This window comes from Drosophila mojavensis, unplaced genomic scaffold (genome assembly GCF_018153725.1).
Source record: "Drosophila mojavensis isolate 15081-1352.22 unplaced genomic scaffold, ASM1815372v1 contig_80, whole genome shotgun sequence".
Classification (NCBI taxonomy): Eukaryota; Metazoa; Arthropoda; class Insecta; order Diptera; family Drosophilidae; genus Drosophila; species Drosophila mojavensis.
The window spans coordinates 1,100,685-1,128,220 of NW_025318906.1; the positions used below are offsets into that span (position 1 = coordinate 1,100,685).

At 41.2% G+C, this 27,536-nt stretch overlaps 11 protein-coding genes and 1 long non-coding RNA gene across 17 annotated transcripts; 7 read left to right on the forward strand and 5 right to left on the reverse strand.

Annotated features, from left to right (window-relative positions):
* Window positions 1-151: 151 nt before the first annotated feature.
* On the forward strand, window positions 152-1,106 carry LOC6578329. Its single transcript, XM_002004206.4, has 2 exons — window positions 152-289; window positions 347-1,106. The coding sequence occupies exons 1-2, from the start codon at window positions 195-197 to the stop codon at window positions 789-791; spliced, it is 540 nt and encodes a 179-aa protein (XP_002004242.1). The 5' UTR covers window positions 152-194; the 3' UTR covers window positions 792-1,106.
* LOC6578330 (RAD51-like protein 1) lies at window positions 289-1,975 on the reverse strand. Its single transcript, XM_002004207.4, has 3 exons — window positions 1,677-1,975; window positions 1,088-1,620; window positions 289-1,031 (listed from the first exon to the last, which is right to left on the reverse strand). The coding sequence occupies exons 1-3, from the start codon at window positions 1,943-1,945 to the stop codon at window positions 799-801; spliced, it is 1,035 nt and encodes a 344-aa protein (XP_002004243.1). The 5' UTR covers window positions 1,946-1,975; the 3' UTR covers window positions 289-798.
* Window positions 1,976-2,124: 149 nt separating this feature from the next.
* On the forward strand, window positions 2,125-5,040 carry LOC6578331 (tetracycline resistance protein, class A). Its single transcript, XM_002004208.4, has 8 exons — window positions 2,125-2,812; window positions 2,868-3,128; window positions 3,195-3,384; window positions 3,603-3,898; window positions 3,973-4,118; window positions 4,178-4,367; window positions 4,734-4,890; window positions 4,975-5,040. Exons 1-8 carry the CDS (start codon window positions 2,545-2,547, stop codon window positions 5,030-5,032), a joined length of 1,566 nt encoding a protein of 521 aa, XP_002004244.1. The 5' UTR covers window positions 2,125-2,544; the 3' UTR covers window positions 5,033-5,040.
* Window positions 5,041-6,376: 1,336 nt separating this feature from the next.
* LOC6578332 lies at window positions 6,377-10,351 on the forward strand. Of its 5 annotated transcripts, none has more exons than XM_032729852.2 (11): window positions 6,377-6,760; window positions 7,009-7,290; window positions 7,351-7,460; window positions 7,520-7,670; window positions 8,154-8,337; window positions 8,420-9,033; window positions 9,223-9,359; window positions 9,571-9,760; window positions 9,831-9,878; window positions 9,952-10,060; window positions 10,118-10,351. In XM_032729852.2, the coding sequence occupies exons 2-11, from the start codon at window positions 7,164-7,166 to the stop codon at window positions 10,173-10,175; spliced, it is 1,728 nt and encodes a 575-aa protein (XP_032585743.1). In that variant the 5' UTR covers window positions 6,377-6,760; window positions 7,009-7,163; the 3' UTR covers window positions 10,176-10,351. The 5 variants fall into 5 exon arrangements, with proteins under 5 accessions (XP_032585743.1, XP_043866544.1, XP_015018594.1 ...); XM_044010609.1 differs by having other exon boundaries at window positions 6,377-6,756; XM_015163108.3 differs by having other exon boundaries at window positions 6,377-6,746.
* An 11-nt stretch (window positions 10,352-10,362) lies between these two features.
* LOC6578333 (proton-coupled folate transporter) lies at window positions 10,363-14,188 on the reverse strand. Its single transcript, XM_002004210.4, has 7 exons — window positions 13,659-14,188; window positions 13,475-13,587; window positions 12,456-12,606; window positions 12,039-12,222; window positions 11,323-11,972; window positions 11,099-11,255; window positions 10,363-10,821 (listed from the first exon to the last, which is right to left on the reverse strand). Exons 1-7 carry the CDS (start codon window positions 13,861-13,863, stop codon window positions 10,758-10,760), a joined length of 1,524 nt encoding a protein of 507 aa, XP_002004246.1. The 5' UTR covers window positions 13,864-14,188; the 3' UTR covers window positions 10,363-10,757.
* Window positions 14,189-14,544: 356 nt separating this feature from the next.
* LOC6578334 (pre-mRNA-splicing factor 38) lies at window positions 14,545-15,782 on the reverse strand. The gene has a single exon (XM_002004211.4). The coding sequence runs from the start codon at window positions 15,691-15,693 to the stop codon at window positions 14,620-14,622; it is 1,074 nt and encodes a 357-aa protein (XP_002004247.2). The 5' UTR covers window positions 15,694-15,782; the 3' UTR covers window positions 14,545-14,619.
* Window positions 15,783-15,874: 92 nt separating this feature from the next.
* Window positions 15,875-17,393, forward strand: LOC6578335 (charged multivesicular body protein 4b). Of its 2 annotated transcripts, XM_015163109.3 has the most exons (5): window positions 15,875-16,175; window positions 16,427-16,429; window positions 16,578-16,755; window positions 16,821-17,110; window positions 17,181-17,393. In XM_015163109.3, the coding sequence occupies exons 1-5, from the start codon at window positions 15,998-16,000 to the stop codon at window positions 17,216-17,218; spliced, it is 687 nt and encodes a 228-aa protein (XP_015018595.1). In that variant the 5' UTR covers window positions 15,875-15,997; the 3' UTR covers window positions 17,219-17,393. The 2 variants fall into 2 exon arrangements, with proteins under 2 accessions (XP_015018595.1, XP_002004248.1); XM_002004212.4 differs by lacking the exon at window positions 16,427-16,429 and having other exon boundaries at window positions 15,876-16,175.
* Window positions 17,394-18,380: 987 nt separating this feature from the next.
* Window positions 18,381-18,900, forward strand: LOC6578336. The gene is made up of 2 exons (XM_002004213.3): window positions 18,381-18,454; window positions 18,526-18,900. Exons 1-2 carry the CDS (start codon window positions 18,419-18,421, stop codon window positions 18,892-18,894), a joined length of 405 nt encoding a protein of 134 aa, XP_002004249.1. The 5' UTR covers window positions 18,381-18,418; the 3' UTR covers window positions 18,895-18,900.
* Window positions 18,901-18,906: 6 nt separating this feature from the next.
* LOC6578337 (U6 snRNA-associated Sm-like protein LSm6) lies at window positions 18,907-19,405 on the reverse strand. The gene is made up of 2 exons (XM_002004214.4): window positions 19,202-19,405; window positions 18,907-19,130 (listed from the first exon to the last, which is right to left on the reverse strand). The coding sequence occupies exons 1-2, from the start codon at window positions 19,290-19,292 to the stop codon at window positions 18,982-18,984; spliced, it is 240 nt and encodes a 79-aa protein (XP_002004250.1). The 5' UTR covers window positions 19,293-19,405; the 3' UTR covers window positions 18,907-18,981.
* A 150-nt stretch (window positions 19,406-19,555) lies between these two features.
* Window positions 19,556-20,787, reverse strand: LOC6578338. Its single transcript, XM_002004215.4, has 3 exons — window positions 20,605-20,787; window positions 19,813-19,898; window positions 19,556-19,749 (listed from the first exon to the last, which is right to left on the reverse strand). The coding sequence occupies exons 1-3, from the start codon at window positions 20,632-20,634 to the stop codon at window positions 19,632-19,634; spliced, it is 234 nt and encodes a 77-aa protein (XP_002004251.1). The 5' UTR covers window positions 20,635-20,787; the 3' UTR covers window positions 19,556-19,631.
* A 1,210-nt stretch (window positions 20,788-21,997) lies between these two features.
* On the forward strand, window positions 21,998-23,984 carry LOC6578339. The gene is made up of 3 exons (XM_044010780.1): window positions 21,998-22,085; window positions 23,263-23,427; window positions 23,493-23,984. Exons 1-3 carry the CDS (start codon window positions 22,053-22,055, stop codon window positions 23,631-23,633), a joined length of 339 nt encoding a protein of 112 aa, XP_043866715.1. The 5' UTR covers window positions 21,998-22,052; the 3' UTR covers window positions 23,634-23,984.
* A 2,300-nt stretch (window positions 23,985-26,284) lies between these two features.
* LOC122757715 lies at window positions 26,285-26,936 on the forward strand. Its single transcript, XR_006357828.1, has 2 exons — window positions 26,285-26,640; window positions 26,701-26,936. It is a non-coding gene; the product is annotated as an uncharacterized LOC122757715 (long non-coding RNA).
* Window positions 26,937-27,536: the final 600 nt, after the last annotated feature.

Consider the following 27,536-nt stretch of genomic DNA (forward strand, 5'->3'; position numbering starts at 1 on the left):
AATGTTCAGAATATAAGTTGTTCAAATAAAAGTTTTTTGCCTCTGTTGTTTAGTATTTTCCGTTATACACAATATTTCCTTAATTGCATTTATATGCGGTATATTCCAGTTAGTATATTTATAAACAGTGCATGTTGGCATTTTTTAGTAGCTGTGCACCGCGGTCACACTGTCTATTGTTATAAACGTAAACAATGTCGCTTGTCGCTGATTATAGCGATTCATCTGAATCCGATGTGGAAAGCAGCAGCAGTGACTCAGAAGAAGAGGAAACAAACAACAAGCAAAGGTGAAAAAACAGTATTTATATATTTATAATTAGTATTTATAAAAGTATAAATTTCAGCGCGCCTGCCACACAGAAACCCTTAAAGCTGCCCAGTGCTAGCGATGCTTTGGATAATGCGGCTGCAAAACGAACCGGCGATGTATTTAGTAATCCATTTCTGGATGCAGAGCTGCACAAGACCGCTTCACTGGAAAGACACGTGAAAATGGTCAACAACGATGCACATTTACAGCTAAAAAATGGACGAAAAATATGTTGGAATTATAGAAAAGGACGATGTCGCTTCGGCACAAGCTGTCAATATGCGCACGACTCGGATCTCTCCGTTGAGGCTGTGGCTGCTGGAAATGAGCCTAAGATGGAAGCGCCAGCAACAACAGTCAACAAAAGCGCTGCTGGCAATAAGAGGAAACGACCTGGTTTAAGCGATGGCATAGAACCGGGCAAAAGGGTGATGAAATCGTACCAGCAACAGCAACTGGGACCAGGAGCTAGACGTTAAATAGGTTTCAAATGATGCCAGCATCAGTCAGGCGCAACCAACAGCTGCCCTCGCCGATGCCAAAGCTGTTGCTAAGCACTTTAAGCACACGCAGATCATTCTCCTGTACAGAATCCTCTGGCAGCTCCAGCGACAATATGAGTGTACAAACGGAGCTCCAGTAGTCCCCCAAGTAGTTGCAATCCTCTGGATTCACAGCCCCTATGTGGCTCAGCTCCTCCTCATCATCATCTGCAGCTGCTGTATATTAAGATAACATATGTATATATAAAACTAAGATAAATCATTTCGCTCACATTCTTCATCCAAACTAAATATCGCATTGCCAATGATAAAAGCTATGCTATGCTCCACAGCTAGCTTGCGTATAACTACGGTCAGCTCTGTTAGAAAGCTGCGTCCCTTATTCCGGTCATAGCTGCTGCGATATAGAATATAACAAGCTGTCAGGGAATCTATGAGGATCAGCTTTATGTCCGAGACACTCTCAGAGCTTCCCTTAGAGCTTGTTAGCCTTCTGAGCAGTTCTTGAAGAGCTGCCAGCAAAGCTTCTGCAGTGCATGCTTTAGCCACACTAATCCTATCTAAATAGTTATCTATAGCTTCGTCAGTTAGCTGCTTCTTTCGCAGGATCTCGTCTAGACGTTCGCTATCAAAGTCCAAATTGGTGTCCACAAACAGCACCTGCTGATTGTCATCTTGTTTACAAACGAAATTCACAGCCAGCGTGTGTAGAAGTTCGGTTTTTCCCACATCATTTTCCCCAACGAGCTCCCAAACACGACCAGGCCGCAAAGGCTGGCCAATCGCATCCAAAAGGTTATCCAATCTGCAAAATATATTTTGTTTACCTATGAAACAAGTGAACTGTATTCACACACTGACTCTTCTATGCCTGTGGAGTAGCTTATGGGTTCGCATTTATAGATGGTTTTAAACTTAATCCTGCGCACACACAAATCCAAGATCTCCCGCTTAATTTGCTCCGTTTTATCGTTGCTCAGCGCAAGTCTCGTGTGCAGCTTATCTGCATGCACGAACTCTTCCACCGTTCGAATATTTTGTTTTTGCAGCAATTTAATATGATATTCAGAAATTTCCTTTCCTGTTTTGGTTGCCAAGAGCAAGGACTGCAAATCTCCGTGGTCTTCCATTCGGAGGTTTCTTTTCGATTTATCAATTCAAAGTCGATAGCTTGTACAATAATCGAAATTTGGTATTTTAGCTTAGTATGTTTGCTTGTTGAAAGCTGGCTTATTTAGCAAATTTGCGATTTGGTATTTATATTGACTGGCTTTGAAAAAGAGGGGATTTGCCGCCAATATTCAAAAAAGGGAAAATTGTAATTCAAAACCCAGGTTAATCAGAACTCCGTAGTGCTCTCAAGAATTTTTATAATTATTTACTTAAAAACTTGATAAATACAATAAACGGCTGGCAGTGCAACTTGTTTGTTAAAAGGGCTTTATTAAAGTTAGTTGTTAGCTTAAGATAAGGCACGTTCAGCAGTTAAATCGTAGCTTGGTCGTTCGACTTCGCTGCTGAGTCATCAATTGGATCAAACGACGATAAACAAGTGTATACTTGCACGCACACACATATACGAATATAAACATTGCTGTTGTCCTAATGGAAACCCCCACGCATACATGCATACAGAATGTCGGCTCTTTATCTGAAAGCAACGCAACTTTAACTCAATTGAAATGAGCAACTCAAGCAATTTTGCATACGGCTCAGTTGCAAATCGATTATGGAGGAAGCACCGCACGCCCATGAGACCCTCTTCGGCAAATCCCAACGGCATAGCCATGATGCAGGCAGCCGGAATAGTTCTAGCAGCATCAATGAGGCAAGCCTTGACGAGCAGGATGCTGTAGTGCCAACTGTCAGCCTTGACCCCAATTCAGATCAAAATCGAGAGCCCAATCCGGGAGCGGCTGCTCAGATATGCGCACAGCCAAGTACTTTTCTTTTGGAGCCGCTGATCTTGATCTTGCTCTTCTCATATAATTTCTCCTGTAAGTCTTGCATACCGCATAAACTAGATGCAACTAATCGTAACTTGTATTTCAGCCACCATATTGAAAACTCAGATCATCTATCAGAGCTGCACGGCGGGCTTTGGTTACCCGGAAACGCTTTGCAGCCTGCTGGGCACACGAAATATCACAAATGAGACGAAGCGCATCGAAGCTGAGGTCCAGCCCTACGCAGCACGAGTTTTCCTAACCATCAAGATCGTCGAATGCATTGTGCCCGCCTTCAGTGGTCTATTCATTGGCGCCTTGGCGGATCGCTATGGACGCAAGCCCCTGCTGTTGGCCTCCTACTTAGGTGGACCCAGTTATTTACTAATAACTTTAAACTCAAATCAATATCCATCTCTCTCTTCCTTTCCAGGCTATGCTCTACAGTACATACTTTCCGCTGCTATCGCGTATGTGTCCATGCAACGCCATGGACTGGTTAGCCCTTGGCTCTACGTGATAACCATCATTCCGCTCTCGCTGCTGGGCAACAGCGTCACCTACTCTGTGGCTGCTGTTTGCTTTATAGGCGATGTCTCTACGGGCAAAATGAGATCCTATAGGTGAGAGAGAGGAGAAACATATAGCTAGGCCTATATGAAATGTATATACTTATGTCTTTCTATCTTGGACTTTCTCGGCTGCAAATAATCTTAAAGATACATTTTAATCTTATTCGGAATATTGGAAGTCCCCTTAACATACATTTCCATCTTTGATTAACTTTAAGATATATTTGACCTACCTCAACGACTTCTTTATCTCTTCCACCTTTATATAGAATGATCGCCTATGAGCTGTGCATCTATGTGGGCCTGCTGCTGGGCAGCTTTGCCTCTGGCTACGTCTATGAGGCCAGCAATGCCTACGTTATCTTTGTTATCTCAGCTGCTTCGATATTGTTTGCGCTGTTCCTCATGGCCGCCCTGCTGCCCGAGAGTTTGCCACAGCGACAGCTCTCCGAAGGCTTCGTCGTGCGGGAGTTGTGGCAAAGCTGTGCGAGGGGACGTCTCTTCCAGGATCGCTCCATACTCGTGCTGCTGATGTGTGTGCTGCTGCTCACAGCCTTTGTGTCGGGTGAGTGGGTTGACTATTACAAATTGGTATCCCTAACTATATATTGTCTCTCTCTCTCTCTCCCATATTTTAAGATGGCAGCAACTCTGTCTTCTATCTGTTCATGCGCGCCAAGTTCCATTGGAGCGTACGTGACTTCACCAGCTATGAGTCGGTGAGCATTCTGGTGCCCGCTGTGGCCGGCTCGGGTGGCATTCTGTTTCTATGGCTGCTGCGCCAGGTGGGACTCCCCCTTGTCATCCAACTGTGCATTGGTTAATCACTTACTCTGGCTTGCAGTGCAGCGGATCAGCCGTTTTGTGGCTGGCACTCATCTCGCTCCTGAGTCACGCGGCGAGCAGTCTGATGAAAGCTTTTGCCTTTGTTGACTGGCAAATCTATCTAGCGATTGGCTTGGGCCTCTTCAAATCCCTGGTGAATCCCATGTGCCGCACGATGATAACGAATCTCTTGCCAGCCGATGAGCGAGGTTTGTGCGAGCTGTATTTGTATCTTTCAGTTGAATTCTTATCTTTGAGCTACATTTGTAGCTTTCAGATACGTACGACATACACATGTATACATCTCTTAGATATAACTGTATCTTTACACACATTCGTATCTCTGTATGGCATTTCAATCTTTCAGAAACATTATTGGTGCCCCCATTCAAATGTATCTGAAAGATACGATTCCTATGTAACAAGATAGCGCTTCGGGCTAGATTCGTATCTTTGTTTTGTATTTTAATGTATCTAATAGTAGTATATGCGGATACATCAATTTCTACTTTGATGTATCTCGACTTGCTTGTATCTCTCTCTAGTCGATTGTATCTCTTCACTTCCTATTGCAGGCAAAGTCTTTGCGCTGTTGAGCGTGCTGCAGACGCTTTCGCCGTTCGCCTCGTCCACGCTGTATATCATCTTCTATACGCTCACGCTGAGCACTGCGCCAGGCTTCTTCAACCTGATCAGCGCCAATCTGTTTGGGCTGGCGATAATCTTGCTGCTGTGCGTAGCTCACAGACTTATGCAAATAATACTTACTATGCTAATTTTAACAAAAAATCTATTTGTTTTTCTTTTCTTTTTCAGCATCGTCTGGCGAAAGAAATCCAGATATCCCGCACACTATGAACCGATTTTCAAATGATACTTAAACAAAAAAATTAATTATATTATATTTGCTAGTCATTCGGCAAATTTGCACATCAATTATACAAATTGGTCGATCCGGCGGATATATTATATATATTGGTATATAAAAAAATATTTAAAACCCTATTAAAATATTTACATATACAAAAATCACCGAATGTGCGAAGTGTTGGATGGAGCGGGGGTTTTATAAGCCAGCATAAAAATCAAATAATGTGCTCGACTATAATATACCCTACATTGGATACTTAGAGGGTAGCGAAGCTATACAAGTTAAAGCGGTAGGGAGTGCACGACTGGTAGATACCTGCTATTTACCGATATGAATATAAATGAAAGCATACAGAAGAGTGATGAGGGTATCATAGGTGCGTGTATACCTGACTGAAATCTATATAACCAAATGAAATAAGTCAACTTTCGATTATTTAACAAAAGTGAATCCACAGAGACTAAAGTTAATTTTAGTCCAATTCAGGGCTTACATGATAAATAGAAACCTAAACAAGGGGGTGTCAGAAACCATGACTATAATTTCCTTCATTATTTACCACAATTAATAATTATTTACAATTTTTGACATGCCTTTGACATTTACACTAGGTTTTAGATATGGGTTAATAGAAGCGCCATGTTAATTTCCAGACATTGGCGTGTGCGTCAAGTGACTGGACAGACTCTTCATATATATATATAAATAAATATATATACATACATTTATAAATATGTACGTTTTTATATAAATAAAAAAGACAAACAAACAAACTTCAGATGCTAAATCGAGCGTTAATTTATGTTTGCTAATTTATAATTAGAGCTTTGATTGAATGCGTTTTAAGACAATAAATTCTAGTTGCTTTACAGCTTCAAATTGAAAAACTGAGTTACATACTGTATAACTGAATAATACATACTGCATATATAGGAAAAGGAAAATACATATAAATATCGCATATATCTAGCAACAGATGTTTTGGTGATTTTACTGATTTAAATGGGATTTATTTGATTAACGAAATTTGTTTTCATTTTTTTACGACTCTCTTGCGGGCTTTGACTGTGGCTCGTGCTTCTCATTTGCACGACGAAAACAATTGGATGTAGTGGCTATGAACGACTGTGCCATGCTCGCTCGCAGTCTGGAAAATATTCGTTGACTAATATAAGCTACTTTATTAGGCTTCTGCTAAGCTTGACTGTTGGAAACAACAATACCGATATACTCTCATTGCACATCTAGCTGGCGGGCATAGAAACAACAGAAAGTGTGCCTAGGAGTGTTCAAACCTGTAGCAAGTGCCGCCGGGAGCGAGCCACAAAAAGTTATTTAAGCCCGGCAGTCGGCGAAATCGAAATTAAACGAATCGGAAACGTTGTCGCTGCAATATCGAACTACCTGACTATAGCAATCGAGTGTGTTGAGAACGGAATGCTTGTGAGAAGCAACAGCCATTGAAGTACATAGCTAAATTACATGTGTGTAGGAGAGGTGTACATATGGAGGGAACTAACTTTGATTTTTGATGAACAAGTGTTGCGGAATATTTGTGCTCGGCTGCATCTTTAGTGATTGTTCTACGTTTTCGCATTCGACCGGCTAGAAAAACCCAGAGACTGTACAACGACCAGCTCATTTACAGAATCCAGCAACGATTCAAGTCGCATCTCAGATCCCAAACTGAACTTAACGGAATTCAAACATAAATAAGGTCAACATTGGTGTGTGAGTGTATCTGTGCGTGTGTATTTACCTGTCGTATACGTAATATAAATTTGAGCTGTGAAGTGCGCATTGTTATACCTTTTTTTTGTTTATTGCCAATATGTCATTGCTGAAATTCGCCAGAGTCTAATTGATAAACATATAATGTAACTAGGCGAGTCTCAAACTGGCCTCTAAATAAATAGATTCGTTGAACTGTACCTTTGAAAAATATAATAAATAATCATTTTTTGTGATTTGAAATTCAGTTGCCAACAAGTTGACCAGCCAAGAACTTTTCCTATAAGTGCTAGAGACATTTGAGGCATTCTTAAGAAAAACTACGCATAGCCGAGCATAGCTGACAAATCTCCAATCGCTGCAATCCAGATCAAGAATTTTGCTTTAAAGAACACTTGTCATAATGGTCCAAAAAGTCTCGCAAACATTGACATTAAAACGCTTTCGTGAAATTCAATGGCATCGAATTTTTTATATGGTCTACATAGAACCGGTTGTGTTTATGCTGCTCTTTTCGATAACCTTATCAGGTAAGTGCCAACATTAGAAACTGCTTTTACACAAGGCACTAAATATCTATCAACATTTAGGTACCATCATGAGAAATCAGATCATCTACCAGACCTGCACAGTGATTTTTCGCTACAATGTAAGCGATTGCAAATTGCTGGATGATAAAAATGCCAGCTCCGAGATCAAGGTTTTTACTCGAACTTATTTATTTAGTGATTGCACAACGACTAAATCACTGTTTTCCAGGCAATCGAAACAGAACTGCAGCCATATGTGGCTAACCTATTTCTCTCGCGCACGCTGCTCGAGAGCATTGTGCCTGCCTTTTGTGGCCTCTTCATTGGCTCCTGGTCGGATCACTACGGACGCAAGCCACTGCTCATCGTGTCCATGATTGGTAAATGAAAATGTTGTACATCTTTGCCTGTGTGTCTGCGATTGGTCAGAGTGTGAGCTATTACATAACTGTTAATTGTGTTCTCTTTTAAACATGGGCGTAAGCAACGAAAGGGCCTCGAACTCTGAGCAAAATTAAATTCTGTTAGTAGTTTTCTCCCAATATACAGGGTCACTTTATTTATGTTAAGTTATATTCATTTAATTATCCCCTTCAAAAAATGGCTGGGACGCCCATGTTGCCCATTCTCTCTGCTTTCATTTTGTTTTGCTACACCATTCACTTGCCCAAGATTTTGCCTAGTGTAAATGAGCATAATTTGCTTTGTCCTGTGCGAGAGCGAGACAGCAGCTTTACTAAGCTAAGCTCAATTCTGAATGCTGTGTGCCAGTGTGAGTGAATAGAATAGATTGTGGCCAGTTAAGCGACCAAGGAATTGAGTGTAGCACTGAAATAATATTCCTCAATTATGTGTTTTTGCAGGATTCGCTCTATCATTTCTGGTTACATCGGCCATTTGTGAGCTGTCCACCTACTATGAAATCAATCCTTGGTGGTATATTGCGGCCGCCGTACCGCACTCCATGCTTGGCGGCAATTGTGTCTTCTCCGTGGCAGCTCTGTGCTTCATCTCGGACATAACCGACACCAAAACGCGGCCATATCGGTAAGTGGAACCCTCTAGTAGTAGGTACAGTTATATCTAGCCTCCTCTCGGGCATTATCTTTTGCTTTGTCTGTTATTTCAGCATGATCTTCATGGAGTCGCTGTTCTTCATCGGATTGACCAGTGGCTCGCTCTTGTCCAGCTTTGTTTATGCCGCCACCAACGCGGCCACCACCATTGGCATCTCCGGCTGCATCACTACATTGGGCTGCTTGTTTGTCATATTTTTCGTACCGGAAAGCCTGCATTATAGGCAAGAAAATGAGGCCAGGATGGCAAACGAGGCCACCGTTTCCACCGCCAATAAAGAAAAGGAAATGCCCATTACGGCATCTGATTTGCAACCGGAGTGCGTGGCCATTGATTGTCCGCCCATATTCATGAATCCCGATTGCGATGCAGAGCAGGATAAGCAGAAGCAGCAATGTCATCAGCTGCCCACGCCTGCCACGCCCAATATGACATTCGATGAGGATCTGCTGGCCAAATATGTGGAGCAGCTGCCGCCCAAGGTGAAGGCCCGGGCACAGGCCCAGAGCAAGCCGCAGCCCGACGCCGATGGCAAAAAGACCGGACTATTCAGTTTTTCACACATCCGCGATATGGTTAGCACCTGCACGAAGCCACGCGAAAATCATGCACGGGCAATTATTTGGCTGGTCACAATGGCCATGTGCCTGTCCATCTTTGTCTTTGGTAAGTTCGATCTGACTCGAAGGCAAGAGGGTAGCAACGGTGTGTAGGGTCTTTGCTGGTCGTTATGGCATTTACTAGCCGGCCAGTCAAGACTGAAACAGCCAGTAGTGAAACACAGCTTTTACTTTTGATTATAGGATATCTGTAAGTCGTTTACTTGAAAATCAATTAGCATTTGCAATCTTATAGATGGCGTCATGACGGTCATGTATCTGTTCGTGCGCGAGAAGTTCCATTGGTCTGTCAGGGATTACACCTTCTACGAGACGGTCAGCCATCTGGTGCCCATGGTGGGCGCACTCATTGGATTCCTGATACTGCGCAAGGTAAGCAAGTAGGATAAATATAACACATACGGTATATACGATATGCTATATATGTGGGTTTCTTGAAATCTATCAGACTTTAATGTGATCAAAGACTGGTATTAAAACATTTACCTATTCAAATTTAGTTGGATATATGTATGTATATCTATATAGTATACATGTTTATCTACTACTATCACAACTCTATACATATTATATATATTTACAGATCTTCCGTCTATCTGTGGTGACACTGGCGCTGCTTTCATTCGCCTCGGAAATATTGAAGAATCTGGCGAGGGGCTGCTCGACGCAGGCGTGGCACATGTACCTATCGGTTGTACTGGGCGTGTTTCGCTCTATTGGCGGACCCATGTGTCGCACCATTGTCTCTAATATAGTACCTTCCTCCGACTTGGGTACGCTTTAGCCATATATAAATCTACATTATCTTTCATTTCTATGTTTCCATTTCTTTTTGTTTTGCAGGCAAAATTTTCTCAATCAAAAATGTTTTGCAATCGTTTGCACCTTTCGGTAAGTCATTGGCCAACTCGGATGTTCATTAGCATTGCTATTCTTAATTAATAATTAATTGTTATTAATTTAGTCGCTGCGCCGCTTTACACCTTCGTCTACAAACGCTCGCTTCACTATTATCCGGGCCTCTTCAACTTCATGAGTGTGGGCTTCTATATGATGTCATTCATATTCATCTGGTAAGCTGCTAATGCTAATGCTAATGCTAAAACTAATGATTATATACATTTCTACAGCTGTGTGCTGCGCTTCAAGCTTATGCATAGGGAGTACTACGCCAAGGTGCTGAAATAGGAGAGCTCACGATCTTCCGATGTGATTCGCCTACATATCCTACTTTACTTTAGTTTAGTTTTATTTTCTATTTATAAATAATTGTGATCTGATCTAGGCTTAAGCGAAAGCCCTTTAACTCCAATAAGCAATAAATCTAACGAACAGCCAGTTGAGCATTAAAGCTATAGAAAATATATAGATTTGGTTTACTTTCAATTTAAGTTTTGATAATATTTTACAATTGGCTTGGTCTCTGTCTATCTTTGTACAATTGGTATATTATAACATTGTATATATCTGTATACATATATATATTATTTTATATACAGTTCAGTTCCCATGGGCAGTTACGAATTGAAACAAATTGCCTTTACGTTTACAAATTACAAATTACATTCACAAGTTGAAAAAACTGCTAATACTTCTCATACTGATATAAAAAATGGTCTATCATACAGTTAACATGATGTATATATATATGCATTGTGTATATACATATGTTTGTAAAAACGATTCTGTCTAGACATCACAAAAAAGGTAAATTGCATGTTCGTTAAGGTTTTGCGAATTGAGCTAAGCCAAGGTTGAGGTAATCTTTGGTTAGCTGCCTATGGTCTGATAGACGCTCGAATTGTTCAACGATTTCTGAATGCCAAAGATGATGCTGCAAAGATAGAAAGAAAGTAATTTAGAGGCACCTCTGCAAATGTATTATGTACGAGGGCAGCTAATACAGATCTCTCTCGACTGATGTTGAAGATATGCGAGAGAAGTATGAAGAGTTTTCGACTTTTGTTCATACGAATGTGAATAGATGGAAGACTTTACAGACTACCCTCGCATTTAATCATAAAAGTCGAGCTCAAGATGCAGGGAATGCTTTTATGTATATTTGCCATTAAGTGGAAAACTGTTTCAGCTACCCTCGCAGCACTACTCACGCCATTAGAATGTAGCAGAGGAAGGACAGGCCGACGCTCATGAAATTGAAGGCGCCTGGATAGAAGGCCACCGTTGCCTTGTAGACAGACGTATAGAGCGGCGCAGCAGCCAGCGGCGAGACCATTTCCATGGACGTGGTCAAAGCGAAGATTTTACCTAGGAGAAGACAATTTACAGAGCTGGCAAGGAGAGGAGAGGAGGAGGCATAGTCGTAGTCACTCACCCACATCGGCGGCTGGAGCAACATGCGATAGTATCGCTCTGCACATGGGTCCCAGCACGCCGCGCATCATGCCAAGCGTCATGCCCAGATACATCTCCCAGGAATACTTCGCCGTGGCGCGCACTGTGCTCTCCAGCACGCAGGCGGCCAGCGAGAGCATGGCCACGCTAATGATGGAGACCTTGAGGACGCGCCGCAGCAGTATCATGCCGGCGACGCTGCCGATGAGCTGGATGACGATGCGTGCCGCATTGAACTGACTGATGTCCTTGATGGTCCAGTCGAACTGCTCGCGCAGGAACATGATGTTGACCGTGTTCTCGCCCTCCATGTTGAAGATGGTTATGGTCAGCGCCACCATAGTCAGCCAGATGAAGGCGCGATCGAAGTTGGCACGCGGCAATAAGGTAGTTCTGACCAGATCTTTGACCAGGCCAAAGCGAAAGAACTCACGCACTCGCGATCCCTGCTGTATGTCCTCGGCCGGCAAGCTCTCCGGCACCAAGAAGTACACATAGAGCAGCGCCAGGAACATCAAGCCCCCCGCAATGCCGAACAGCGTCACCGAATTGGTGGCTGCGTAAATGTAACCACTGGCCACATTGCCAATCATCATGCCGGCGCACAGCGATGCTTCATTCAGCACCATTCTGAAAATAGACACGAGTTACTCGCAGTTCCACAAGGAATCGAGCTGAAGGTGATCTGGGCCTTACCTAAAGGCGCGTTTCTCCTCGTTGGCCACGTCGGAGATGTAGCAGTAAATGCCCGTGATGAGGGCGCAAGTGCCGCCGCTTAAAACGGACGGAACCGAGGCAAGCAGGAACCACCAGGGGCTAATGTTATGGAACATTGTCACCTCTGATATGGCTATCAAGATGGCACCGCCGACCACATACCCTAAGCACGGGAAGAGAATATGGATATATACATAAATACATTTTATAGATTATAGATTATATATATTATATACCCCAAATATTATTAATAATCATATTTCTGATTAATATATAACATAACAAATCGCTTCATATAATATATACAATATAATTATATAATTTTAATTTTTTATAATTACAATTCTAATTATATATCAATTATTAATATCTGTAACTATAGTAAATTCATCTTACCCGTGAAAACCGTTAGCAATATAGGCCGTCTGCCGAACTTATCCGACCAGGGCCCGATGAAGAGGCTGACAAACGCTGGCATTATGCTCTCCAATAGCGATATGGCCATTGTGATATCCGCCGAGTAGCCTTGAACCTCGGTCTCCAGCTTCTACAACAATTTAGGTAGTAAACATTTTAAGTGCTAATAATCAATTGGCTTTAAGCAGCTGTTCGACTAGCACCCGAATGACTCATCGCGTGCCATTGGGTATATTCAGATCAAAGTATTCCTCGATCGATAATATTTTCGACCACTGCAACAATTAGTCATGCCTGGTTAAAGGCGTCGCTCATAAGCCCCAGATAAGAGCTGAACTACATTTCCTTATATATATATATGTACGCCTATAGAGGTTTTCATTCTTATCTGTCTAGTCAAACAATAGATCATCAAATACATTATTTTCATTTCTGATTGGATTTCTCGATGCGTATATGTCAAAGTCGTTAGCGTAATGGAAATTGGATTATAACAGTTTAAGCGATAAGAAATGTCAAGTACGTTTTATAATGATATAAAAACAAGAGAGAGAAAGAGCGTGAGAATTATAAGAAAATTCTGAATACTCTTTCATATAAGATTAAAAAAATGGACAGAGTCCAAAATAGAGCTAAGTATGCCCGAGAGCTATTAAAATAATTATCCAATAACTGATTTTTGCCTTCTATACTGACATTGTAATAGAGCTAGTTCATATTATATATAAATAGATCATAGTACGCAAACTGAATTAGTAACTACAACCACATATATATGTGGAGGTTACTGCAATACTAAATAGCTCCATTGAGCCCTTATTATACCAATATATACACATATATCATATACAGCTTGATATGCCGAAGTTCTCTCTACTTTCATTTGCTCATTGTTAATATCCAATCAGCTAGACGGCTATCATTACATATAGAGTATATCATATACATTGTATATATTATAGAAGATAACATCTTGAGCTTGAGCTCAGGAAACTTACTTTAGTTTCCTGCGAACCCCGATCGACGCCCAGCAGCGGCTCACATTGGGTTTCGTTGAAGTGCATGATCGTGACGCAGGTTTGGTACAGTATCTGATTCTGCAGCACCGCCCCTAAAATTAGAATACAATGAAGTATGACTGTAACAGACTCTGTGATTAGCAGTAAATTCAAAATTCCTTACCAATTAAGCTGCGACCCACGAATATCAAAAACACTGCGGGCTCTAATATAAACCATTTGCTAGAGCTGCCGCCTCTACTGCCTGCTGGCAATGCAGGGGCCTCTATATCTGAACTTGACAGTGCAGCATCTAGTAGGCGTGGCAGTTGCTCGTCTTCATACTCCGCCTCGTTTACCAAAGGCTCTCGATCGCTTCGTACGCTCATGTTTGGTTTTAAAATTTGTTAAAATTTTTAAGTATGAACAACTGTTTCAATTGTTTGTTTAGACAAAGGAACTAGCAAATCATGTTGAATTGTTATTCACTAAATTAAAAACAAAAAACCAAAAACAAAACTCGTTTATCTGTATTGACACAAATCGCGCTCTTTATAATTTGCGACGTTTACAATTTGAGTGTATGTGTGTGTGTGAGCGCGTAATTTAGCGGAACGGAACTTCTGCCTAGTTGCGTTTGCACTCCACACAATACTACTTAATAATATTTATTCTACCGCCTCTCATTAACTCATTCAGCGTTTCGCAAACTTTCTAAACTCTGAGCTTTCCATTGCAGCAACAGCTGTTCTTGTTTACCATGCCATTTTGAGTAAATTGCAGTGTTTCCACTAGTCGCGTTTGCCAGCGCATTGAGGCGTTTAACATTGAACCAGTTGAGTTCATGCAGAACTAATTTAATAATCTTGGCGGTAACTTTAATTGTAAAACGCACAAGTTTTTTATTCATATATTTATTTATATTTTAAATAATTAAATTTTTTGAGTATAGCCCTAAAACAGCTGTTCTTGTTTACCATTTTGAGCTCTGTTCCCAATGATCGCGTTCGCATCAAGCTGATTAATTTGTAGCTAGTTGAATTATTGGTTGTTATTTAATCGAGTCTTAATTGGTTTTTGAAATTTTATTATTTTCTTATAAGTCTTTACAAAATAATGAAAAGTTATTAATTTGATGATCGATTTTAGTAGCGTCGTCGATCACGATCATTGCGGGAATCTCTTTCCCGATGCTCGTGACGATTGCTGCGATCGCGCTCTCTCTCACGCTCTCGATCTCTGTCGCCGTTCCGGTCACGCTCTCTGTCACCATGCCGCTCTCGTTCACGCTCCCGTTCGCGTTCCCTCTCCCGGTCCCGCTCACGATCTCGATCACGTCGATCTCGCTCTCCGTCCCTTCGGTTTTCATTGCGACCCGATTGGCGGCGATCGTAGTCGTCATTGTAGTTGCTGCTGCTGTGATTCTGCGTCCGCACTCGATTGCGCTGCCGATCATATTCTTCCAGCTCGTCATAGTAATCCCTAGAGCGACCATTGCTGCTGGGAGGAGCAGCTCGTCGATCCCGTTCTCGTGATTTGGATTTGGAGCGCGCACGACGCGGACGCCGCACCGAGCTAGAGGAGCTATTCTTCTGGCGACTCGAATCCAGTTCTTCGGTGTCTTTGGCCTCATCCTCGCTGGGCACCTCATCATCCAGATCCTCATCCAGAACCGACACCTTCGGCTCCAGTTCGTTATTCTCCTCCAATATGGAGCGTTTCTGTATCCTCGGCAAAATGATGTCGCATACGCGGTCATTGCGCAGCAGCTCATCAATATATTCATCCATATAGACGATCTCGAACTGTCCAGCCCGGTTCTGGCGACGCAGCTTGCGATTATCAATGTAGAGCGGCTCCAGATATTTGTAGCAATCGATGGCGGCGCCTGTGAGACGCAAGTAGAAGGCGCCCAGTGCGCGCACATACTTGAACTCCTCGTTCTTGATGAACTCCACGACGATGTCCTTCTCTGGCTGAATTTGCAGCATTTTCAGCGTCAGGCAAAGGAATTGAGTCGGCTTTATATTTCCGCCATAGACGCCGCCTATGAACCGCAGCTCCATGGCCTTATCAACCAGCAGCTCGGCGGTCAGTGCAAAGCATTGTTCCTTCCAGTACTTGGAGTCGTAGATGCGGGAGCGTATGATCTTCTCTATTAAGTATTGCGGATTTGTGCCGTGCACGTTTTTCGCCTCTTTGACGGTGCGATTTGCCATTTGTTATTTACCTTCAATGTGTTTTGTTTTCAATGCATTTGTTTTCTGCTCTTCCAGGGCTGACACACCAACATTGACTGGACTGTCACAGGGATGGCTTACATCAACACGGCTGCATGTTGCCTATCGGTATCGTCTCGTACTGGTTGCATATGTTTCTAATAATTTTTCGATAACACGATGACGCACACTCGCCCATAGACAAAAACACCAGACAAAAGTCTGCAAGGAGAACGCAATAGGGAAAACAATAATTAATTATAATTAAATACACAATTTGTGCTAAAAAGCAAAGACAAACACGATGAGTTTCTTTGGCAAAATGTTTGGCGGCAAAAAAGAGGTCGCCCCCACCACAGGCGAGGCGATACAAAAGCTGCGAGAGACCGAAAATATGCTCATAAAGAAACAAGAGTTTCTCGAGTCCAAAATCGAGGAGGAATTAAATACAGCACGCAAAAACGCATCCAAAAATAAAAGAGGTATGTGTTAATCAATAAAGAAGCCACAGCTGGGTTTACCTGGCATGCGCCAACAGCTATGACTCATTTATTGTTAACTTTTGCTTTTGTTTTTGTTGCCTTAAATATGAAATTTACACTGAAAAAAATTAATAATAACAGATCACTTTGCCAAACATGAAGTATGAAGAATTCAATATATAAATGTGTATTTCTTGCCTTTCTTGCTGCTTAACTGGCCGGATGCTATTGTATGCTAAAAACCCTTTAAGAACGTAATATAAACATTTAATTAATTGTTTTTACAATTGGGCAAAAGATAACAAACAGCTAAATTTGTCATCATATGCAAGATTCATATTGTTTACATAAAGTTTCTTATCTGCAATTGCTGTACTCAAATATCTGTTGCTTCTTTTCCAGTCGCTCTGCAGGCACTCAAAAAGAAGAAGCGCCTGGAGAAACAGCTACAGCAAATCGATGGCACCTTATCAACCATTGAGATGCAGCGGGAGGCCCTGGAGAGCGCCAATACGAATACAGCGGTGTTGACCACCATGAAGAACGCAGCAGACGCGTTGAAATCCGCGCACCAGAACATGTAAGTAGATTCTAGCTAATCCGAAGAGAAAACCCATTAATCCTCTCCTGCTTCTGCTCTTCTAGGGATGTGGACAAGGTGCACGATATGATGGACGATATAGCCGAGCAACAGGATGTGGCGCGTGAGATATCCGACGCTATATCCAATCCCGTGGCCTTTGGCGCCGACCTGGATGATGAGGATCTGGAGCGGGAGCTGGACGAACTGGAGCAAGAGAACTTTGACAAGGAGATCATTGGCATACCAGAGCCAACGCCCACGTTGCCAGAAGCGCCAACCGAAGATCTACCCGAGAAAGTCAAGGAAAAGAAAAAGGCAGTCCCAGCGGCCGTTGTTACCGACGAAGAGGATGGTAGGCAGCACAGATACCCTGTAAATTGAACTGCAACTAATTCTAATACTATTTCTTGGACATTCCACAGATCCAGATATGAAACAATTGATCGCTTGGTCCAAGTAAACACTAAGAGCAATCTCCTTACCACGCCTTGGTTTTCATTTGCCCCCCACACACACAATTTTAACTTTGCGTTTATTAAGTGGAAAAACAAAAACAAAAAACAAATTTAAGTTGAAAAGCGAAGCATGCAAATACCATTAAAATTTGCATAATATTAAAAAATATATATAAATAATAGGAATGTGATTTTATATATAATAATAGTAAAAAAAAATATACAGAAAATAGTCAGGCCACACACACATTCATATATAGTTGGTATATATTTTAAATCAATTTCTGATATTACTTAAAAAAAAAAAACATTTTGAGTTAAATATCGGGCTAACGAAATTTGCATAATTAAAATTAAAATTTATATGAATAAAAATAATTTATAAACATTTTATATAGTTAAGCTACACACTCACACACACGCTTAACTAGCTTGCTATATATTTGTTGAACTACAGTAAAACCTGCCTAAGGCACAATTGCTACCAGATTTGATATAGTTTATTCATTAATTATCAATTCTTAGATTTTCGTTTACTTACTGTCGTATTTAGGCAGACTTTACTGTATTGCTCTATTTTTTGCATCGACTCTGGAGCAATGCAATGCCCAGTGAGGCACGGGGGCGCGGTTGGTGGGCGTTGCAGGACTAGATGAATTCAAACAAAGCTATAAGCAAACAGATTTGCCTATTCAAAGTTTTTCAATACATGTTAAAAGAGGTAAGGCTTGAAAGAGGCGGCTGGTGGGAAAGTAGGTGGGGCACGGTATTTGATGGCTCGATACATGTCTGACAGCATATATCTTTGGACATGTTAAATTTGGAGCGAATGCAATTTGATTGTCATCAAAAGCTGTTTGATTCGTCTGCTCTCAACGCTTGGACAGGTTATCACGGAGCAGTGGACAGCTGTGCAGGGGGAGCTTGGGCTAAAATATGTGACCCGCATGACAATTAATTGGTCGAGGTGGGCGACCACGTATTGTCTTTTACATTTGGCTGGGCGTCCGATTGAGTAACTTGGCATTGATTACGACAAAAGACAAGAGGGGAAAACAGATATACATATGCACATACATATATATGTATAAAGATTGCAAATCGGCGGACAATACATGCTGGACAAGCGCTAGCCGAAATTTACACAAATCAGTTGAATTTCGAGTGGACAACCGAGAGGAGCTGCGTCTTTAAAGGGTAGCGATATGTGGAACTACGTGTTGATTACATTCGGATTAGTGGTAAGTGGGCAATTAGTCAACTAAATGATAGTCGCTGCGGCTAATTAACATGTGCTTTCTCGCACCTGCAGTGGCTGCAGCTGCTGCTGCTGGGCACGGAGGCGACGTTCGACTTCTCCAATGTGGATCTGGTCAACTTTCAATACTTCAAGAATCTCGACTCTCAAGATCCACGCTATGGCGCCCAAGCGAATCCCATTATAGTGCACTTCCAGAAGAAGAAGGCCGTCTTGGATTACATCGAACGACTGTTCTTCGGCAACTCGCCGTTCCAGCAACCGAGCGAAATACCCTTCGATCCACACTTCGGCCGCAACTGGCGGCCAGTCTACGAGCGAAAATTCGGGCGACGGGGCGAAAATCTAATTGCGGCGCTTGGCGCGGGCTACTCCTTGAGTCAGCTGCGACACTTTGGCGCGATACCGCGCAACACGATCTGAGGCTTGAGGGAGTAAATTATTACTTTAATTTATTTATGAAATAAATCGTAAGTTTTGTCTTATTCATTTTCATTTTCATTTCATTTTCTACACGCGCCGTTTCTGTGTGGATATGTAGAGCACATTGTTGCCTCGTATAAAAGCGTCGCCGTATTTGTTCTTTAGCTGTCCATTGACATATTCCTCCGTTTGGTCCAGCGCTATGTTCATATAGCCATCCAGGCAGGCCAAAACACCTGTAAAACCATTCTCAAATTTGTTAGCATTTAATTCTCAACCAGAAGCCGGCATTCGATTTTCAGCCCACCTCGATAATCAACGCCATTATTCAGCTTAACGGCAACGGGTCGGCCGTGTATTTGATTGATAAACTGTGAGAGTGCTTCTTTGCGTGACATCTTACTGGCTTTGAGTTTTATAAATGCAATTCAAGTAAATAGATTGAATAAATTTGACAAAATGGTAAACGTTTGTGCTGTTTCCTCCACTCTACTAAGAACTTGCCATTCGCAATGAAAAGTGGCCATTCACAATACAACATAAACACGTAGTAGCGCCATCTAGTGTTCATTTAGAATTCAAAAAGTTCTTAATTGCGACATCTATACTTAAAATTGCACCATTTGGCGCGCATTTTTATTTACTTTGTTTAAAATGCCATTTATTTAGGTTGTATAAATTATTTAACTACATTTACAATTATTATATATATTTGCTTTAAATTTAGTTAAAGCTGCTTAATGTATTCCCTCCAGCGGTGTATATGTCTTGTATTGATATAGATCCGGTCCGCCGTAGCCATACAATAGTTTGCCTCGCCCATTTTCATCATAGTATGGATAACGGTATTTGGGTCTGTATGGTAAAATATTTGGTATAGATCATGATCATGAAAAGTGTTATACAAAGACACCTTACCTTTCGAAATACTGGAAATTTGGTGCACGCGGCTGCACTGTCGCATAGGAAGTGTTCACGACAAATGCGACAATTAAGAAAATGAGCTGAAATAGAAAAACATAATATTTTTAATAATAATATAATATCATTTTTTAATAATAGGTATATATATAAAGCAAAAGTAGCCGGCTCATTAGTTCAGTGTGTCAGGCACATATCAAATGTAATACATAAATGCACAACTAATTCGGCTCGAGTCTTGCATGAGTTGGAACAACAACAATTACAACAAAGAAAACAACAACAGCGGCTATTGCCATGATTATGCAACGCAACAATAACAACAGTAATGAAACCAAAGTAAAACAAGTGGCTGAGCTTTAAGATTATGACACATTTTGTAAGCTCTGCAATTGGCCAATGCGCTGCCTGTCGGGGAGAGTGTGAGAGCGAGAGAGCGTGAGAGCGCGAGAGTGGAAAAGCCGCTTCGATCACTTGCAGAATTGGGCAATGAGCACATTTCAAGGTCTCTCTTTTGCTCTCGTCTTCCGCTTCTGTCGTGCAGCGATTACAAATTAGGCGCCGACATCAATTCAAAATGTGTCGTCGCGCTGACCAATGGGAACGGAGCAAACGACACCAAGTTGAGTTCATTGTGCATTCCAGTCACATTTGCTTGGCAGGTGCAGACACTTTTCTTTTTGGTGCGACTTTCGCGCGGAAATTGTGTCAGCGCTTGTCTTTGGCCATGTTAATTGATGGGGCCAACATCGCCAGCCCAAACACACTCTCTCTCCGTCAAATACTTACGGGCAGCAGCAGCGTATTCAAATTTGCCATGGCTACAGCAACCAAAAAAAAAAGTTTGTCTGCAAATATATCCGAATGTTTCCACTGTATTTATTGCTTGATCACGTTTTACAAAGCTAACGGTTAAATCGTTGTTGCCGCTGTGTTGTTGACCGCACGCGTTTTGTTTGGTAACTGAATTCCAGTTGCAGACGACGCGCGTTGCAGAGCGCAAGCGCAAGAGCTTCAAAAGCTCCGCTTGGAAAGCTCCATGAAATCTTCTGTTGTTTACTCAATACTAATGCGTGTGTTTCGTCTCAACGAAAGTGAAAGTCCTGTGCTGAGAGCGAGCAGATGTTAAAGCAGCGCGCTGCTTCCTGGACAGCAGAAGCCGGAAATTCGCAGAGAGCTTTTTGGCAGCAAGCGTAACTAATAGATAAATTTGATAGGTTGACATGCAGCCAGGCACGTAGCTAAATGCAAGTGCGGCTGAGTGGGAGAGTGAAAGAGTGAGAGAGAATGGGAGAGCAGAGAGCGTGGCTTGGCACAGCTGTTAAAGCAGCGCAAAAAAAAAAAATAAATAAATAAAGTTGACGGAATTGAGGCCAAATTACTGAAGTGTTGTTGTCTTAGTTTTTTTCTGGTTTGCTGGTTTCCCATCATGATCTCCATGATGATGATGATGATGATGTTGTTGATGGTCCATTATGTAACTTCTGCAATGATAATTCGTGCAACCAGTTTGCCGTCGTCTTTCTGTAGCTTGTTGTGCCATTTTTCTGTTTTCCTCTATTGAAGCTGCTTTGGGCTCTTATGGCAGGTGGCACTAACCTTTGCCCGCTATTTAGTTCCGTCTGCTTCAAATTCGGTATGTCATTAAAGTGAGTCAAAATAAAAAGACAAACAAATAATAATAAAAATAATTGTTTTTGGGTACTTAGTTTTTTTCTCAAGGTCGTCAACAAAGCCAAAGTTCGATGCTGACCTTTTTTGAGTGGATTCGTTTAATTTGTCGCATTGTGTTTTGTGCTCATAAATTAAGACATAACTAATCATCGTTTAGCTTTTTGTTTTCTTACCACACTTTATTGAATATTTATTCACGCTACCTGTCTCGCTCGCTCCTGCATTCTTCTGCTCTGCCTCATTCCCTACGGACTCTCTGCCTCGTTCTGCCTTCCGCGCCTTGACTCCCTCGCCTTTCCAGCCATCGCCCCGTCCCTCTCACACTTCTTTCAGCAAGTTATCGGCATTTGTGTTGCTCTGCCGAACAAGATGACTTTATTTACCGTAAGTTTTGTCGATGCTTTTTTGTTTCTTTATTCATGCGATATTTGCGTTGGCGCTTGGCTGCGCTTTATGCAACTTCGCAGTTTTTTTCAAGCTTTTGGATTTAGTGATCAATGGTCCAGTGACTCGCACGGGCTGCGCACTGAGTTACTCACGAGTAAAAACCAAAATTATAGAAAATGTTGCAAATGAGATATTTGTTTTTGTTGGCTGTAAGTGTGAAAGTCGTTTCGTTTTGCTAAGCAACAAATAAAGCTGTAAGAAACGCTTGTGCGAAATATTTAAGCTATGGCTCGAATTTTATTCAAATCGAAAGTTTAGAGTGGATCTCAAGTGGACTGAGAGTGGATCGAGAGTGCATAAACAGTTGAATGTGGCGCAATATTTGGATTAAGCATAACGAAAATGACCTCGAGTGGCTGCTTATGTAATTAAATAAACTGAAACCCTGATTTATGGCTATTAAGTTGTGCCATCCCAAGATAAATGTATTAAATATTTATATATAATTACTCAAAATTCAAGTGCTAATAAAATCTAAATAGTGAGATATTAAAAAACTAAACAATATTGTGTGCATGCTTAAAATGGTGCACATGTGTGTCTGTCTTATCCCTTCTATATTCACCATCACTCAACCCATAAATCTAGCATACACTGTGCCTCTCCTATGAGCTTAAAAATGCTCTCACAGTAACTCTCACAGAATATTTTACTCATTTGCCGAGCTCGACTTTGAGTGACTGTGTGACCTACTTAAATGGGCGCCAGCTGTAGAGCTTGATCAGTCGCTAGGCAGTTCTCGAAAGGCGCTGTGGAGCGATGCAATTAATTTTGATTAAACATATTTGTTAGTTAATCTAACTTGATTTTATTAAATATTTATACAAAATATTGTATTATATATTATATTGTATATTATAAATATTTTATATATAGCGTTAACTCTTAACGCTTGTTATCTTAAAATTATGTGTATTCTTATTAATATTATTCTAATACAATTTTTTTTTATATTGACGATGCAATTTTAATCATTAATGATCTTTTTGCTATAGCATTATCTTACGGATAATTTGCTCATAATAGGGCTAATTATATTTATTATGTTCATGATGAGTAGTAAAAACTATAATGAGTATAATGACCGTAATCAGTGTCAATGTTGTCATCATTCTGGCATAATTATGCTTATGGATTAATAGTAGTATTATTCATGTGTATAAAGCGGTTCGTAATGGCCTCAAACTGAGATAAGGGTCCTAATTGGTCGTAAATATTTAGCTCTGATCAACTGAGCTTAGCCTAGAGTACATTTCTACAATATTCAAATCATAAGTCGATCAGTTCAAGTAATTATTTATTCATTTTACTCTTCTCTTCCTGCAGTGCTTTCTATTGGTATTGAGCTCTCGCACAGCTGACGGCTTCATCCTGCGACTGATCAGTGAAACGCTGCAAAACAATGTAGCTGGAGAGCCGATAACTCACGTGCGAACCGATTGGGATTTCGATCCAGAGGCGGCTAAAAAAGCGCGTGCTCTGTACTACGAGGTGAGCTATACGCCATATATATTTACAAATATATTACATATACTATATTAAAAATTAAATTTCAGAAAAATGGATATCGTTCGGCCAAGTTCATAGAGCGCCTGGGCGTGGGACTCGATGGACGGCACGAGGAGCGCAGGCAGGAGCAGCGGGAGCGCGACGTGGGGCGCTTGAATGGCGAGCACTTTATCAACTATCCAGCTTAGTTCATAATTTAGCGTTAAGAGATGGAGAAAGAGATGGAGAGAGAGAGAGGGGAGAGGGGGAGAGCGAGGCTGCATATAAATCCTTGTGGCATATGTGGAGCATTGTCATCATTTTAATTTGCAGCGATTAATTGTCATTAATGTGCTTCACAAGGATTTGCATAATTTGCCAGCGTAACACATATGCAGCATGCCACATGCCACACATGCCACACATGCCACATTCATTGTTAATGGTACACGAGACGAGGTGGGCAGGGTAGGGTAGGATGGCCACGTTGTTATGGTTTTAATAAACGTTATTAGCGACTGCAACTGCGACTGCAAATTGCGGCAATTACATTTGGCCAAAGCGAAAGCGAACGCGAATGCGAATGCGAATGCGAATGCGAAGGCAACTGCAGCTACTTACTTTCATAATTTCATAATGCGGCGCATAATTGAAGCCAATTTCGTCAGCCAGTGGTTATGGCTGGGGCTGGGGCTGGAGCTGGGGTAGCTGATGAAGAAGAAGAGGCAGGAGAGCGAGTTGAAATTGTCTGGCATCAGTATAAACAATGACAATGCTGAGGATAACCGAGCTAGTCAGCGCCAATAAGTAGACTACAAATAAATTGCATGGCAATTTGCGAGGATTGCGCAAATGGAGAACGAATTGAAGGGGATCGACACAAATAACGGTAAGCCGATGTAAGGTAAGACATATGTACATATATTAGTGATAGACGAGTTGAGCTAGATTATGATTCTTAGAGATGGAACTAGGAGAAAAGTTTGAGCCGGGCTTCATTTTGCATTGGTATGCGTATTATTATCAATATAAGTATTGACATTAGTATTGCTCTATGTATTATTATTATTGATTATTAGCATTGATTAGTATAGATTATTGGTATTGATCAGCATTGTCATTACTCCTAGTATTAGACTTAGACTTAGTATCAGTAGTATTAGTGTCCTCTGCTCACTTCAGCTCGTGCATCATTAGCATTAGCTGTATCATTATTATAATAATTGCTATCATTCTGCTCGACATGTATAAGCGAGAAGATCCTCCTCAGCCTCTGCTCATGCCAGGCCAGATCAGCTGCTGCATAGTTCAGGATATTTCTGTCGAAGCCCGCTCATCCCTGTTTTCCCCACTGAAATCGCCAGCTGGAACATTGCCAATGCGCGTGGCACATTGAGCAGCAGCGATGATGTCAGCAATGAGCTGCGGCAACGGAAATGAAGTGGCGCGCATGCTGCCAAACTGCAGCAGATAAATAAATGTACGCACGATTTTCAATGAAGAGCAGCTGGGAGGGGAGGAGGACGGGACGGAAATGCATAACGGAAATTACATTACAAGTGAGGCAGAGGCTGGGCTCATGCGGCGTATGCGTAATGCAACGATAACACCATAAAATTGTTTAATAAATTGTTGTAAATAACTGTTGTTGTTGTTGTTGCTGTTGTGATAAGTCGTGGGAACTGCTGCCAGCTGCCTCAACAACAACAGCAACAGCAACAAAAACATTTATACGACACTAATTTAATACAAAATCAAACAGGTCGAGCGATAAGGCCAAATGCAGTGGGGGAGGGTGGGAGAGGCTGAGGGGGCGGCGGCTTGGGTTTTGTATTATTATTAAAGCCAAATATGTGTAATACAATCATAATGATTGGCAAAGGGATCATTAGCCTTATCATCGATAACAGCGACATCAAATATATATATAAATATATATATGTATATATATATATGTATATATATATATTTAATCATAAAAGTTTATCAGCTGCGCCCCAATCAAATTGGACTCGTTGTTGGGTATTAACTTTCATTTCACCTGACATCAATTGCTGTGAAAGCGGATTATTTGTCATAAAAATATCAATAACAAAATTACAACAACAGCAAAAAAGAAAAATAGAAGGGAAAACATGAAAAATTTGAGTGAAAACAAATTTTGTATAAATGTGACGCGCTTTTAGGCGTCGATGGGGTTCCTCCCTCTCTCACTCTCCCTTTCTCTTTCTCTCATTAGCCACTTATTTGAATTGGTTTTTTAATTTGAAGCTTTGATTTGAATGTCACTGTTACAGTGAACACCTGCCTAAGGGCTTCCTTTGCTATCCTACTCCCTATATACTGTTCTACTGATAAAGTAAATACGTTCCTTTCTTAGAATCTGTAGCGTCTATATGAAGATCTATTCACATTCCACATTCCTACTTTATTCTTTCTGTGTACAGTGAAGACCATAAATACTCAACTGTGTTGAGCTATTCGTATTGCTCTATTTCCTAATATATTTTTGCAATTTTGATTTGCACAAAATATCAGCTTAGAGCATAGAAATATCTTCTTTATTACTCCTCTAAAATATTTTCAATTTTACCAAAACTTTATAAATTAATTTGTATCTTCTCTTTGATATTTGCAATTGTTTCCCCTCTAGTGAGCATTCACTGTACATTCATTTCAAATATATTTATTTCGCTTTCAATATGTGTTCACTGTAGCACAATATTTATTTTTCTATATATGTATAAATAAATAAGTCACATATGAATCGATATATTGGCTAGACATCGCATTAGCTAACAGTTCAAAAGGAGGGAGGGAGGAGGGAGGAGGGATGGGAGGGAGGAGGTTTGACGGAATGGCTTATGGAAATGTGGAAATATGTATTTGTATTATGCAAGTGCCTATTAAAAGCATTTGACAAAAAGAAGACGGGGGGCGGCAGCCGGAGAGGTAGGAGAGGGCGTGGCTTGATTGGTGCAACTGTTGCATGGGCCAAAGTTGAATTTCTTAATGCATTTCCGTTGCTGCAATTGAAGTCAAACTCGAGCGAAGGACGAAGGACCTGCTAATGTACAGCAGCAGCTAAAATAATAAGCGCGAGTCGGCTGTAGCCGACCAGGCGATGCTCTACTTGTGGTGGGAAGGCTGCTGAAGGGTATTGAAAGCACAGCGAGAGAAAAAGATTCCCTTTGATTTATGGCACATTAGGGCAAGGTAATATCTGATTCTTCTCTATTTATTCAGGATTATCTAATTCTTTGTTTTCCCCAATAGATAATTATGCCAAAGTGAAATCCTATACAATATATGCCCTATCTATGCTATGCCTTTCTATAACTATAACCATATATTTTATGTATTTTTATTTCCATCAAAACTGGCAACTAATATACCCCATCTGCAACTTGCTTTACGGCGCATAAGTATTTGCTGCATGCAACTGAAGGCAAGAAATAAAAATCAAGCCTTTGGCTTTTTATGTTGTGCATTAGCCTGCGCACAAAATGTAATTTATAAAATGTAATATAATATCAACAGTACACACAAACACACACACACATACACACACAGTTTCACAAACAATGCCATAAACACAATCGTAATGTCAACTTTTGCCTTTTGTCCTTGCGGCAGAAGCCGGCGACCTGCTGCCTCCTGCTGCTGCTCTGCCCCCTGCTTCTGCTTCTACTCCTTCTCCTCCTCTTCTTCTTCCAGCTGCTTTTCTACTCCTCTTGTCTGCTCTTCTCTTGCCTCTGCTGCCGCCCGCTGCTTTTGCTCCTTGAGCTACTCTGTTCGCTGCATTTATTTTATTTCATTAAAAACGAGGCAAAACTTTGCTCCCGCTCCCTCGTTGTCTCTCTGTCTCCTTCTGGCTCAGCATGCTGCATATCCTTGTGCTTGTTTTTTATATCATTTGAGCGTAATTACAATCCTTGCAGTCCAATTTTAATTCTATCATTGCGCCCGCATCTGCCACTGACAGACATTTAGCTCTTTCAGTCTTCCATTGAAATTTTTATTCAAGCAATTATATTTCATACATATAGATTGTCATATATATGTATATACACACTGATATATAATATGTATATAGTTCCTCATTCAATAAA

What these genes read in the sequence shown, in the direction of transcription:
- LOC6578335 (XM_015163109.3), top strand. Translation starts at nt 15,998, where the DNA reads ATGAGTTTCTTTGGCAAAATGTTTGGCGGCAAAAAAGAGGTCGCCCCC. An exon ending in AAATCCGCGCACCAGAACAT is followed by an intron (nt 16,756 to 16,820) that starts GTAAGTAGATTC and finishes CTGCTCTTCTAG; the next exon opens with GGATGTGGACAAGGTGCACG. An exon ending in TGTTACCGACGAAGAGGATG is followed by an intron (nt 17,111 to 17,180) that starts GTAGGCAGCACA and finishes GACATTCCACAG; the next exon opens with ATCCAGATATGAAACAATTG.
- LOC6578329 (XM_002004206.4), top strand. Translation starts at nt 195, where the DNA reads ATGTCGCTTGTCGCTGATTATAGCGATTCATCTGAATCCGATGTGGAA. An exon ending in GAAACAAACAACAAGCAAAG is followed by an intron (nt 290 to 346) that starts GTGAAAAAACAG and finishes TATAAATTTCAG; the next exon opens with CGCGCCTGCCACACAGAAAC.
- LOC6578330 (XM_002004207.4), bottom strand. Translation starts at nt 1,945, where the DNA reads ATGGAAGACCACGGAGATTTGCAGTCCTTGCTCTTGGCAACCAAAACA. An exon ending in TACTCCACAGGCATAGAAGA is followed by an intron (nt 1,621 to 1,676) that starts GTCAGTGTGTGA and finishes TATATTTTGCAG; the next exon opens with ATTGGATAACCTTTTGGATG. An exon ending in ATTTAGTTTGGATGAAGAAT is followed by an intron (nt 1,032 to 1,087) that starts GTGAGCGAAATG and finishes CTTAATATACAG; the next exon opens with CAGCTGCAGATGATGATGAG.
- LOC6578331 (XM_002004208.4), top strand. Translation starts at nt 2,545, where the DNA reads ATGGAGGAAGCACCGCACGCCCATGAGACCCTCTTCGGCAAATCCCAA. An exon ending in CTTCTCATATAATTTCTCCT is followed by an intron (nt 2,813 to 2,867) that starts GTAAGTCTTGCA and finishes CTTGTATTTCAG; the next exon opens with CCACCATATTGAAAACTCAG. An exon ending in TTCTATGGCTGCTGCGCCAG is followed by an intron (nt 4,119 to 4,177) that starts GTGGGACTCCCC and finishes TCTGGCTTGCAG; the next exon opens with TGCAGCGGATCAGCCGTTTT.
- LOC6578336 (XM_002004213.3), top strand. Translation starts at nt 18,419, where the DNA reads ATGTGGAACTACGTGTTGATTACATTCGGATTAGTG. An exon ending in TGATTACATTCGGATTAGTG is followed by an intron (nt 18,455 to 18,525) that starts GTAAGTGGGCAA and finishes TCGCACCTGCAG; the next exon opens with TGGCTGCAGCTGCTGCTGCT.
- LOC6578339 (XM_044010780.1), top strand. Translation starts at nt 22,053, where the DNA reads ATGTTGCAAATGAGATATTTGTTTTTGTTGGCT. An exon ending in GATATTTGTTTTTGTTGGCT is followed by an intron (nt 22,086 to 23,262) that starts GTAAGTGTGAAA and finishes CTCTTCCTGCAG; the next exon opens with TGCTTTCTATTGGTATTGAG. An exon ending in CGCGTGCTCTGTACTACGAG is followed by an intron (nt 23,428 to 23,492) that starts GTGAGCTATACG and finishes ATTAAATTTCAG; the next exon opens with AAAAATGGATATCGTTCGGC.
- LOC6578333 (XM_002004210.4), bottom strand. Translation starts at nt 13,863, where the DNA reads ATGAGCGTACGAAGCGATCGAGAGCCTTTGGTAAACGAGGCGGAGTAT. An exon ending in GGGGTTCGCAGGAAACTAAA is followed by an intron (nt 12,607 to 13,474) that starts GTAAGTTTCCTG and finishes AAATTGTTGTAG; the next exon opens with AAGCTGGAGACCGAGGTTCA. An exon ending in CTCTGCTACATTCTAATGGC is followed by an intron (nt 10,822 to 11,098) that starts GTGAGTAGTGCT and finishes CTATCTTTGCAG; the next exon opens with CATCATCTTTGGCATTCAGA.
- LOC6578338 (XM_002004215.4), bottom strand. Translation starts at nt 20,634, where the DNA reads ATGGCAAATTTGAATACGCTGCTGCTGCCC. An exon ending in TGAATACGCTGCTGCTGCCC is followed by an intron (nt 19,899 to 20,604) that starts GTAAGTATTTGA and finishes TTTCTATTTCAG; the next exon opens with CTCATTTTCTTAATTGTCGC. An exon ending in AATTTCCAGTATTTCGAAAG is followed by an intron (nt 19,750 to 19,812) that starts GTAAGGTGTCTT and finishes TTTACCATACAG; the next exon opens with ACCCAAATACCGTTATCCAT.
- LOC6578332 (XM_044010608.1), top strand. Translation starts at nt 7,164, where the DNA reads ATGGTCCAAAAAGTCTCGCAAACATTGACATTAAAACGCTTTCGTGAA. An exon ending in ATGCCAGCTCCGAGATCAAG is followed by an intron (nt 7,461 to 7,519) that starts GTTTTTACTCGA and finishes ACTGTTTTCCAG; the next exon opens with GCAATCGAAACAGAACTGCA. An exon ending in GATTCCTGATACTGCGCAAG is followed by an intron (nt 9,360 to 9,570) that starts GTAAGCAAGTAG and finishes ATATATTTACAG; the next exon opens with ATCTTCCGTCTATCTGTGGT.
- LOC6578337 (XM_002004214.4), bottom strand. Translation starts at nt 19,292, where the DNA reads ATGTCACGCAAAGAAGCACTCTCACAGTTTATCAATCAAATACACGGC. An exon ending in TAATGGCGTTGATTATCGAG is followed by an intron (nt 19,131 to 19,201) that starts GTGGGCTGAAAA and finishes ATGGTTTTACAG; the next exon opens with GTGTTTTGGCCTGCCTGGAT.
- LOC6578334 (XM_002004211.4), bottom strand. Translation starts at nt 15,693, where the DNA reads ATGGCAAATCGCACCGTCAAAGAGGCGAAAAACGTGCACGGCACAAAT.